The sequence below is a fragment of the Sinocyclocheilus anshuiensis genome, unplaced genomic scaffold (assembly GCF_001515605.1).
Source record: "Sinocyclocheilus anshuiensis isolate Anshui unplaced genomic scaffold, SAMN03320099.WGS_v1.1 scaffold524, whole genome shotgun sequence".
In the NCBI taxonomy this organism is placed as follows: Eukaryota; Metazoa; Chordata; class Actinopteri; order Cypriniformes; family Cyprinidae; genus Sinocyclocheilus; species Sinocyclocheilus anshuiensis.
The window spans coordinates 2,871,854-2,884,155 of NW_015555703.1; the positions used below are offsets into that span (position 1 = coordinate 2,871,854).

Genomic DNA, 12,302 nt, shown 5'->3' on the forward strand with positions numbered 1-12,302 from the left:
CAGTTTCCACAGAAATTTTGTGCAGCACAACTGTTTTCAACATTGATAATAATCAGAAATGTTTGTTGAGCAGCAAATCATCATATTACAATGATTTCTGAAGATTGTGTGACACTGAAGACTGTTTTTTTTAATTATGCTGAAAATTCAGCTTTGATCAGAGAAATAAATTCACATAGAAAACAGTTATTTTAAATTATAATACAATTTCACAATATTAATATTTTTACTGTATTTTTTTGATCAAGTAAATGCATCCTTGGTGAGCAGAAGAGATTCTTTTAAAAGCATTAAAATTCTTTCGTGCACAGGCAAGACTTACATTTGTCTACAGTACTAATTTCAAGAAATCAAGCATAGGCCTGTGTGTCAAAAAGCTTTACGATGCGAAACTGGTAGTGCGTATGGAAAGATGTGACTTTAACACGTGTTGTGTCTCGTTGCAGTTTTCGTGCAAGCCTGTAAACTGCAGCAGCACATCTTCACCGCACACGGGCAAGAGGACAAGATCTACGACTGCTCACGATGCCCGCTGAAGTTCTTCTTCCAGACCGAGCTTCAGGTGAGATGAACTGAGAATGAGCATGCCATGCTGAGATCACATGACCAGCCAAATAACCCCATCATGACCTTATTCGTGGCTGAGCAAATAAATCATGGGGAAGAAATACGGTTGTAAATAGGGTGTGTTTAAGCAAAAAATACCTCTGTCAGATCAGCCAGTGAAGCATGAACAAAACAAAAAGGCAAAGCATCACTGGGACAGTTTGAAAATCAGCTGTAACATTGTGATGCGACACAAAGGAAAGCTCATTGAAATCAGGCACTTAATTATATAATATTATACAATATAATGATATATGTCTGCCAGCAAGCATAAAGTTCTTGATTTATTTAAAACAGATGTAAATCTAATACCAAATGTGTATATAATAAAGCAACATTAAAATCACAGATATTTCATTATTTTATAGTAGATGTGTTATTACTGGCCAGTTCTTTTTTTAGAAGCTTTTAAATGCATGCAATGGATTTAAAAATGTTTGCTTTGACATCACAGCTCAGGAGGGTTTGGGCCTGTCCTCGTGTTGCCATCAGCCAATCAGTGCTGTCATGGCATCATTTTCCTGCAACTTTAGAGTAATTAGTCACGTGGCATTTACAGCTCCAGTGATTGGCTCCAAAAATGACAGCAGAACTGAGCCTATGAATAGAGATGGCAGATTTCAAATTGCGTGCTTCCTTTATCAGCGAATCGAGTGCTATTGAGCAACTGCATTATTTTTCAGATATTATACACCTCCTTAGATGAGCGCTGTGAATTCCTCATATTCATTTTTAAACCTGTCCCCTTTTTATACCATCTCTGTTTTTTCTCCCCTCTCTATGTTTATGTCGGCCTTGCACTCGGCATCCTTTTTCATTTTCTTTCATTGTGAGAGTAAAAATACCTCAACTGTTTCTGTTTCCTTTTCTTTTCACTTAAAAAAAAAAGACTTTACTTTGAAGAAAGCAAGAATGAAACAAGCTAAGGAGCAGCTAAACATTTTAAAACCTACCTGTGCTTGTAATGATACCAAAATTCTGGCTTGTGCTTGTATAGTATGTACTTCTAAAAAATATTATACTTCTAATATATAGCTTCATAATCTATACAGGATGGAAAACTGTATTGTGGCCCTCTTTACCTCGCACAATTAGAGGATTTACACCATGTTAATGGGAGTTTAGACATTTTTTATGTTAGTGTGACACCATGGCAATAAAAAGGATTTACTGTGGAGCTCTTTAAGCAGATTCTTAACGTTACTGCTGTGATGCATATAAACAGGTATAGTGAAGACAGCAGAGAATTCTCCTGGTAGACAATGAGACATTTCATTGATAAATAAATGGGACAAGTTATCCACACATAAGGAAACTAATCTTTCCTGGGACAGTATCTTTTTAGTGGCTGCAGCTCTCGTGGGAAATATGCTAGATATTGCTTGTTATAAATACAACTTATTTTATATGATCTCATACATGTGGAATTTCAATGTTGTCTTTTACTCTGAAAGAGAAAGGCCTCGTAGTTATTCACCAGTCTTTGCAGTGTATAAGCGTGCACTGATGAACATTTTAATGTGTCCTTTTTACACATGACATATATTTACAATAATAAAGTATAATTATGCATAATTACAAGCAACTAACGCTAAACCAAACCCTAAACTAAGCTCTAAACCTATATTAAGTGCATGTTGTTAATTAACACTTACTTGTGTAATTACATTACATAACATACAATACGTAACAAGGACAACTTAACATGAAATGAAAATTCAACCTATCTGCTTTTTAAAAGCATATTATAATTCTTATTGTGAGCTATTCATCAGTGAATGTTTCATAACTAGATCTTCCGGTGAAATGATAGATTGCTCTCTGACATATGCAGGACTTCTCCAATCATGTAGTCAACGTAAACTCCGCCCCCACATGGTCATCTGATGCCACGCCCACATATCAACATCCAATCAACAGCCAGTGCATAGAGCCAAGTGCCACCCCTATATTTCGTCACTCAGATGTGCATCACAATACAGATAAAAAGATCTGTTGCTACTTCTGTTTCTGTTTTTATTTTTTGTGATTTTTGAAATCACAGTCAACAATTTGTAATCAAAGATAATAACATCAGAAATTTCACCATGGTTTTCATCTCAAACATCTGGTTACCTTAAAGTGGAAGTGAAGCAGTCAGTCAAGTTTACATTATATAGTAAACTGATTTCCACTTTGATTGAAAAATATATAACAAATACGATTAATGTTAAAGAAAAAAGGATGTTTTGTTATAGCTTTTGGAGCAAAGGTGCTGACGTCTTGCAATTACACAGCGTTGGCCAGTGAAGTAATATAAACATTTCTTCACTTTTTGAACACACAAATGTTATTTTAACACACAAATGTGTTTGGTTTTCACCATAAATTGGATGAATATCCCACATCAAACTGTCTAAATCACAAAGTTTTGATCGTGGTATGGCAAACATTGTTTTCATTTCCTTTTTTCTTTAAAATGGTTACATTAATTGTGTTTATATATACATATTTTTTTATTAAAGTGGAAATCAGTTCACTTAATAATGTAAACTTGACTGACTGCATCACTTCCACTTTAAAGCTATAGTATATGTGTATATGAATCCAAACAAAAGGGTTTATCTGTTGGTTTACTTCGCTGTCAGAATCGCACTTATCCGTCCATCAGAAAGTCAAGGTTGTTTTCTTTGGACTCCTGTCTTGTGTGGGATCTTGTTTCTTCAGTTCTTCACACTGCAGTCATCTCCGCTCAGTCAGAGAGGTCAGAGGTCACGAGGACGGATGGATACAGAGATGTTTTATTTATTTGTGTTGAGCTCATATAGGTGAAGATGAAGGGCTGTGACAGACCGTGCCCAAACTTCTTATACCCTGAGCTCAGTGAGGAGTCACTGCATCACCACTGACCTGCCAAGAGCATGATGGGAAAAACTCAACCTAATCAGCTCTCATAGGAACAAGCGCCTCGCCTTTACACCCGTATACACACAGTAACACACCATATGTATATCTATACACATAACACACACACCGAAATACAAAAAATGGATGTTAATTGTGTGTGAAATTTGATGAATGTGCTTATAGGTTTTAAATAATTTGGCCTGAAGTCATGAGCCTCTTTAGATTCAAGAGTTGAATGTTCAGAGGTCAGGCAATTTGAATGGCTCTACAGGTCAATAAATCTGTGCACAACCTTTCAAATGGCATAAAATAATCTTCATAATCTTCCTTAAAATTTTGGGATCATGCTGAAAGTAATGTTCATGTACTGATGTGCTTGGCCCCATAATTCCTCCTGTACTATATTGCTTAAATATTTGCTTATAATATTAGCTACATCTCATAAAGCATAACATCTTTACTTTTGATGCATCTCTGTCTAATAAAGAAATAGCATCTACTGATAGGACCCTTTAATTGCAACCAGTCTTCTCTACCATTTCATCAACATTTTATGAAGTGCAACTGCGATGATTGAATAGAAAATGTAAAATATAATTATGCTCACTGCGCGCTTTTTGTGGGTGGTGCTATATTAAAAATAAAAATAAATAAATAAAATGTATTGATCGTATTTGTGGGTGTTAATATAACAGCATTAATTGAAATGTGTGTTTGCACTGAGATGTATAATTACATTTTATTTCATCCACTTTAGACATTCTACTAACTATAAGTAACTTTGCATAATTATGTAATAAAATGTAATTATGAAATAAAGTGTTACCAGATGTAAATGTGACACAGTAGTGCAATCAGGTTAAACTGGATTGGAAAAGATGCATGTTTTTGCACTGAAATATACAGCAACTGTTTATTCAATTCCTTAATCAATTAATCAGGTCAACAATAACCCTCCGATTAATTCATGACAGCAGCTACATGAAAAACTAAATCCATGTTTCCCTGAATATTTGTATCAGCATTCACAGCAGACAAAAAAACTAACCCAGTTTTCTAACCATAGTTTTCTATCACTCAGACTTTTGACATTAACTCTGAAGCACAACAAGAATAAAAGCATTTGACTTCAGGTTTAAGACTGCTCAGATGTTTTTAAAATATGATTCGTACACAAAAGTGTAATGAAAGCTCCGATATTACCCAAGAGTGACACACGGATGCAGGTAGATCAGATACAGACAGCAGCGTCCTGCGAGAGTTTGCGTGTGTGTTTGTGTTTGTTCCCGCCTCTGGCTGGGTCTGATGTGTGTATGCAAACACATCGTCTTGAGACGGTGACAAACCCTATGAGCGCGCTCATTCTCTGCTCATCACCGCTGGGAGACGCACAATCCAAACAAACAGGTTTGATCTGTGACACACTTCTGCTTCCTGTAAACTTCCTGTGAACTTTTTTACAAGCGATTCTGCTAATGTGAAATAAAATATACTTTGCTTCAGCATTGTCAAGACGCACGCTGTTGTGCAAATGTTTCAATTAAAGTCATTTAGCAGAATTACTACTGATGGCATTATTGGGGAAAGTGAATCTTGGTCTGACTGTAAAAACTCAAGTGCAAGAGTCCATCTAAAACTACTTTAAGCTGCATTTTCAAATCGTATTTATAATTGTTGTGCATGCAGCTTTCATGAATTCATATACAATTTGGAACATTTGTACTTTATTTTTTCTCACTGCAGAATCATTGAAATCAAAAAAAAAAAAAAAAAAATTTTAATTTGGTAAAAAACTTAAATGGTGACCGGTTACGGTAATAAATGCGTAAAATAAAAAATGACAACAAATATTCTCATTGTTGAATATTCATTTGATTGTGCAATAACACATTTTGACCACAGGACTGCTTGGTCACATGATTATAAACTGTAAAATTACTTCCTTGAGTGACCATTGCATGTACTTTTGTTAACCGCCTTGATGGAGGGCATTTTGTGAAGGGGTTAGTCTGTTCATGTTTAGTTAGTAACTTTATTCATCCCCTTGGGGAAATTTTGTTTCAGTGAATTGTTTCAATATGCGGTTCTCACAAAAGACAATACAAGATATTGGGAAGAGAGAAAAAAAATCCTTTCTTTTATTTAAGAACTTCACTACAGATATTTTTTCGAATCAACTATTCGGGCGATTAATGCAACAATTAATCATTAGCTCTTAGCTGATTTTTCCGACATGTAGAGCTTTTAGTCTAACAAGCCATTTTTTTAAACATTTAACATGCACAATGTTCTCCTGTAGTTTCCCATAGTGTGTGACATAAAGTTTTGAGAAATTGCAAACAAAACAATCCTGTCATGAGTGATACATGCAAGATTGGAAATGGTGTTCAGTAGGAGCACATTGTGCATGTTAAATGTTACAATAAAAAAATGGCTTGTTAGTCTAAAAGCTATATATGTCGGAAAAATCAGTTAAGAGCCAATGATTAATTGTTGCATTAATTGCCCGAATAGTTGATTCGTTGTTCTAATTATCACTAGTTGCAGCCCTAATTTAAAATCAGATGCATACACTTGAACCCAAATGTTGATTTTTAAGAAAAAGATTGATAATATGCATTTGTTAACTGCTCAGGTACAGTAAAGCACTGATTACATTTTAATTAGATTTCGGCTTTTAGTATTTTATTATTTGTCTTTAATTCCCATGATTGCAAATGTTGACATATTTCCTTATTCTTTTAGAGCAATGTTGAAATGGAAGTCCTTAGGCTGCCAAAAAAGTATTTTTGGTAAATATTTCAGTATGTTAATTCAAAAAGAAACTACACAATTCTTGTATTCTTTTTTTCACTTAGTTGTTCATTTCTACAATCCAGCAATTGTCTGTTCAGTTTTGAGCTTTTCTAATACAGTCGTCGTGATTCACAAACTACAGCAAACACACACTGGAGAAAGTCATGTCTGAAGCTGCCAGCACTGTTGGCTGTTAAGTTTATTAAAGATGCTTTTTTAAAGATCATTATTTTGTGTATTTGGTGTAACAGAATATGTTGACATGCTTTAATGTTCAAAAAACACATTATTTTTCAAATACTGTACATTATTGTAGGTCCTCTATGCCCCGCCTCTCTCAAACGCTTCGTTTTCTACAAAGTCCCTCCTTCCGACAAGCGCAGTCTGCTCTGATTGGCCAGCTGACCCAGTGCATTGTGATTGGCCGAACACCGCAAGCACTCGTCGGAAATGTAACGCCCCTTACCATAATCGCGAGCTTCATCTTTCAAAATAAATGTAAAGACAAAGCCCGAAAGGGGAATAGAGTCGCGTGACACACACAGTGATGAAGCTGGTATGTGTTTGCAGTACACAAGCCACTGTTAAGACAGCTGCCTCCACTGTGATGTGACCCTATCTCTCTCTCGCTCTCTCTCTCTCTCTCTCTCTCACACACACACACACACACACACGCGCGCGCGCACACACACACACACACACACACACACACGATGCGCAAAACTCCGCATTTGAACAGTACATAGCAAATACTTAAACTAATAACAAAACAGTAGCTGATTCAGAAGCGCCAGATTGTCATAGCAAAGTCAGAATTACCTCCTCTCCTAGGTTCACGAAACGGTCGTCCATAAAATGCATTGCTGTTCTGTTGTAAGTAATCTTAAAGATTCCTACATGCATCTACTTTCGGAAGGCCAAATAAAGTGCTTTTGCTTTTGCCTAGAAACACACAGCGTCTCCCTGACATGCTGCTTCAACACTAACTGCGGTTACTGAAACCACGCCTTCTTTCTTTGCGTGAACATTTGGGCGGCATTATGCAAATATTTCCACATAGTGAGGTAGGTATGTGGGGGCGTGTTAGAACGAGCCGTTTTAGGGGGGCGTGGCAGAGTCTTTGATAAAGAATATCTCTTTGGTTTTGAGACTTTAGTCTTTGCAACTTCAGGGATCTTATCTATGCACAATCAGCTTGTAACACTCCAAAGAGAAAGGAAAACTTGAAATCACATCATATGACCCCTTTAAATCTTTGTTCAAGCTATACGCTCAACCATGATCATATCATGTCCCCAAGAGCGCCTAATGGCCATTTCAATTTCAAGTGTGTAAGAGACACCCTAAGTGTGTTCTTCACAAGCTTCAGTGTGGTGAAGCGTTCACAAGCCACAGTTCTTATCACAGACAGAAACTTCATGCCAATGATGCGGTAGACGTGAGTAGGCTAAGACAGGAAGATATGGCAGCATATTGCACGCTGAACAAATTCTGCTCACCAACTCCAAGCCCTAATTACCTCCCGGAGAGATTTTACTACTCCTGAGAGCTCCTTCACTGTCCTCAAACAATACATATCCAAAGTTGACATCTTCAGCTTTTCCCAGTGTGTTGCCAAGTTTGTCAGTTCTACCTGAATGTCCCTACTGTGACACGGTCATCACAGTTGATCAAAAAATTACTAAAATAACAAATTGCAGAGATTTGTATTCACTGAATGTTCTGTAAGTCGCTGTGGATATTTGCTTCTAAATGACTGTAGATTAAGTGCTTCTTTGTAGCCTATACTGAATTATAGTAATAGCACTTGACAATTGCTAGGTAGCCTAATGGAACTTGTTAACACTTGGCTTAATTAACAAATGTTAACAATGCAGCCTATTGCAGTTGTGATGAAATGAGCCTAATTAGCACAGGTTTTCAAGCATACAGTATTTACAGATCAGACTAAATGATAAATAGCAGGGAAGAGTGCCAGAAGATGAGAGGATGGATGGACCAAATCTGATCCATTTAAGAGATACAATTTGCATTACTATTAACTTGGTGTTTCACAGTCTAATAGCACAGTCATGGTGTGATAAATCCACTGAATCACCCTGGCATTTGTATCCCTGTTCGTTCTCTAGGGCAGTGGTTCACAATCACGTTTCTGAAGCATGTCTCCATTGCACGTCTCCTTTGTCTGACAAACCCATTTCCGGTCTTCAGGTCTACTAATGAGCTGATGACCTGAATCAGGTGTGTTTGATTAAGGAGATGTGCAAAATGTGCAGTGTTAGGAAGGCTCCAGGAACAGGGTTGGGAACCACAGTTCTAAGGCTGGGCTCTCACAGCATGGGATACCCATCCATGCTTGAAAGATTGGACTTGTCCAAATACCCACATTTGTGTTCTTGGCCACTTGAAAGCATGTGCATGCAACAGGAAGTGTGCGCGCAAAACTGTCCCAGGTCTTAAATTCGTCAAAGCACAATGCCTTTAACACACACTAAAACCTCCGGAGCGGTATTCGAGGATAAGTATATCCCATCATGCATCATGTTCTGGAAATAAATTGAGACTTTTTGCCGAAATCTGACTCAGATATGACTCAATTAGAAGCACCACAATTACTTAACTGTGTCATCTGTTATAGAGACTACTGAACAGACCTTTAGTAGTTAATTGTAATAAAGCTCTGTAAACACTTGCATATTTACAACACTATAAGTGTGTCCCGTCAGGTAATGAATTAAAAGTTCTACACACACTTGTGGTCTTCACGCTCACTTGAACACTTGGACCAAATACAGGAAATACATCACGTAAGTAGACAAGTGGACAAGGGCAAAGACTGCAAGTGTGGGTATTTGGACAAGCCCATAATTTTAGTCATTACAGACCTAGGAGGTGCTGTTGGATTTTAAAACTATGATGATGAGGGTGGACCGTGACCATCGTGGACTCTCTCGATGACTAGTTGCAGCATTCGGCTCACCTCCTCAATAATCTGTCCTCAACGCCCATCGGGCCACTGTCTTATAATCACCCCTAGCAGCATGCATACATGATATGCTGTCGCCTCAGTCTGACAGGAGAGCTCTAGGAACACTTTTTAGAATTTGCTCACCAGGTGGCTTAGATTCCTTTTTACATCCTCGTTGGAATCGCTACTCTGGTGGAGAGAAGAAACATCTCTCTGGCGATGTTGCGTAGTGTGGCTTTGCAGAGAGGATCTGCTTCAGGGTATTTTGTGGTATAAACATATAGGTAATGGGAAATTAGGGCAATTATTGGCATGAGTAAGGGAATGAGTATGGAGGACGATGAAACTGCTCCCGGAATCCACTAGGGTCCTAGGGGTTGCACCGACTAGTCGACTTCAATGCTCTGCCATGACGCGTGACGTCGACTAGTCGCTGGTCCTATAGAGGGTGCAACAGGATAAGAAATCTTTGAAGGCGTGCACACAGAATCATTCAGTGCGGAAATGCATTGTCAACACTGTTCTGTGATTTATAAAATAAAATAGCTTAGAAACTGAAATCCCACAGCTTCACTACTAGTAGAGAGACGCTGCCAGGTAGAATTAATTCACACACGCAATCGCTCTCACTAATGCATTCATATGAATGTAATCTTTACTGTGCTACTTTATCTGATTTAGAACGAGCAGAAATCTGTGAGAAATATAACGACCCAAAGACAAAAGAACTGATAAAAGAGCTGTTATAGGAGCATTAGCCATGTGGGCAGCGCTGTGTCATATGCCATAGCTGTGCACAAGGTGTTTGAGTCTCAGCTCCAGACTTATTTGTTCATTAATGACGTCGTCAGCGACTAGTCGACTTCGACTCGACTTTCATCACATAAAAGTCGACATTAAAAAATCTGAAGTCGTTCAACCCCTATGATGTGCTGTCAATTTAGTTGGTTTTCCCGTCACAGAGCATTTGGGATTTGATGGGGTGGATGATGGCCATACAGGCATGGATCTTTGGGAAGTTGAGCAGCATGGTTTCCTTTCGGATTTCGCACTGCTCTAATGGGAAGGTGCCCTCCGGCTGTCGGCTCTCTGATGTGGTCTTCTGTGGGAAGGTTGGGGTGCTATTCACAGCATCTCTGGCATGCGTTGCCTCTCCATTGCTTTCTGCTGGGTTTAGGGCAGCATGAGAAGGAGTTTATCAATGACCATCTTCTCACAGACCTAGGCCTGTTGGGTTGACCAGCCTCCACATTGTCCTTCTCTGTGATAATCCCAAAATGAATTCCAGTAATGTCCTGCTCACCTCCTGAGGCTTTCGCTGTTCCTTAAATGCTCCCTTCCTTGATGAAGGATATTGAATTTAGGTTCTCCCGACTCGGTGTCTCCATTTACAGCTGCCAGAGAAATATATTATGGTCAAGGTCAGGCACGTCGGTTAAACCCCTGTAGGTTTGCCACATTTTAATTTTTCATTCTGAACAAAAGTAAAAACACAAGCTATAAAACTGTTGCGTTTCTTTGTTCTCTCTTTAGTCAGCCCATGCATTAGATTATCTTTTTATTTTGAGATATTTTGACTAGATTTTGTTAAACCAGAGCTGCCTGAAGTGAGCTTGTGTGTTTGTTTTTTTCAAAATCAAAACAGAATTGTGCAGAATCACACAGGCAATGTGATATAATGAATAAATATGACTACATCAAATGATTGTTGATTGTTCAAGCCTGTCTGATTCACGTGTTCAACAAAACAAACGCAGTGTGAACACATTCTCATCTGGGCTGAATGTTTTAAGGCGAATTAACAAACTGTTACTGTGTTGATTGACTTGCATTGTGTTTCCTTTTTCAGAACCACAGTCTGAGTCTGCACAGCAGTTAACAACAGAATCGCCTGGAAGAGAATCAAGACCCCATCATGACCCAAGAAATATATGAACATTGCATTTTTGTGTTGCACTCAGTCAAACAAAACAATTATGAAGAAATGAAGGCAGGGGGTAGAAGGATAGATGTTTGACATTCAGTGTTCCAACAACCTATTTGTAAGTAATATCCTTCATGTTTTGCTTTTCCTATTCTTGTAAAGAGTCTTGCATTTTTATTGTTAAAAATAAACGTGTTTGAACATTACAAAAGAAACCAGATTGAGCAGATATGAGAAAGAATTTGGGCTCACAAAACAAGAGCAGCCCAGCCTGCCTCAAGTGACCAGAACACCAGACATCAAACTTTTGCGTGACATGAAATATAAATGATAATATGTCGAATATATGCAAAATCAGAACAGTACAGAAGCAGCAGTAATCCATTCCTAATGATCTTCTCTTATCCTGAGCTCATTTCTCACAGTTAGAGAAACTGCTGTCTGTCCATGTTGACTTGTGTATTTCTGTTTTTAATGTTTACTGCTTGCTAAAGTCTGGATGTGTCTAGAATGTTTCTTTCTATAAGAAAGAGGGTGAGGGGTTGGCTACACAAATGCTGTCAGGAGCATGTCACGGCTGACTGATGTGTAATGCCCTACTCTTACTGTATCGACGTTGTGTTTAATATGTACAGTATATACCAGTTTTACATTAAATGAAATTGACATGCACTTTTGCAACACTCCATACTTTTATGGATGTTCTTGTTTTGAGCTGACTCTATACACACTTGATAAGTGGCAACTGGACAATTGGAAATGAGACTTTTATTATGTCATGACATGTCAATTAAAGAAAAAAAAAGGTTCTATAAAAATTTTAATTGAGGTCCGATTTGTTGGACCTTTTTGTGTTCTCATGTGATGAAAACATTAAAATTGTATGAAGATATGGATTTGCTGTGCTTTTCCAAAGATGTTTCATTACTGTGTTTTTATGTTTGTTTGTGTATATTCTTTTTCCAAACATTACATAAAAATAAATTAATAATAAAAATAAACACACACACACACACACACACAATACACAATGCCCTATGATTAGATTTTTTTTTTTAAGTGGCACTTTCCATATATAGGATACATAATTATTAATTAATTATAAAAATAATTATAAAATAT

The 12,302-nt window shown here is 37.6% G+C and overlaps 1 protein-coding gene across 1 annotated transcript in view; it reads left to right on the top strand.

The window, feature by feature from the left end:
* The window catches only part of LOC107671707 (zinc finger protein 521), an 87,046-nt gene extending 74,979 nt beyond the window's left edge, over positions 1–12,067 (top strand). The window contains exons 8-9 of the mRNA XM_016464637.1: positions 447–562; positions 11,106–12,067. Coding sequence (XP_016320123.1) covers positions 447–562; positions 11,106–11,135 — 146 coding nt within the window. The 3' untranslated portion in view covers positions 11,136–12,067. The remainder of the gene's footprint in view (positions 1–446; positions 563–11,105) is intronic.
* The last annotated feature ends 235 nt before the right edge of the window (positions 12,068–12,302 follow it).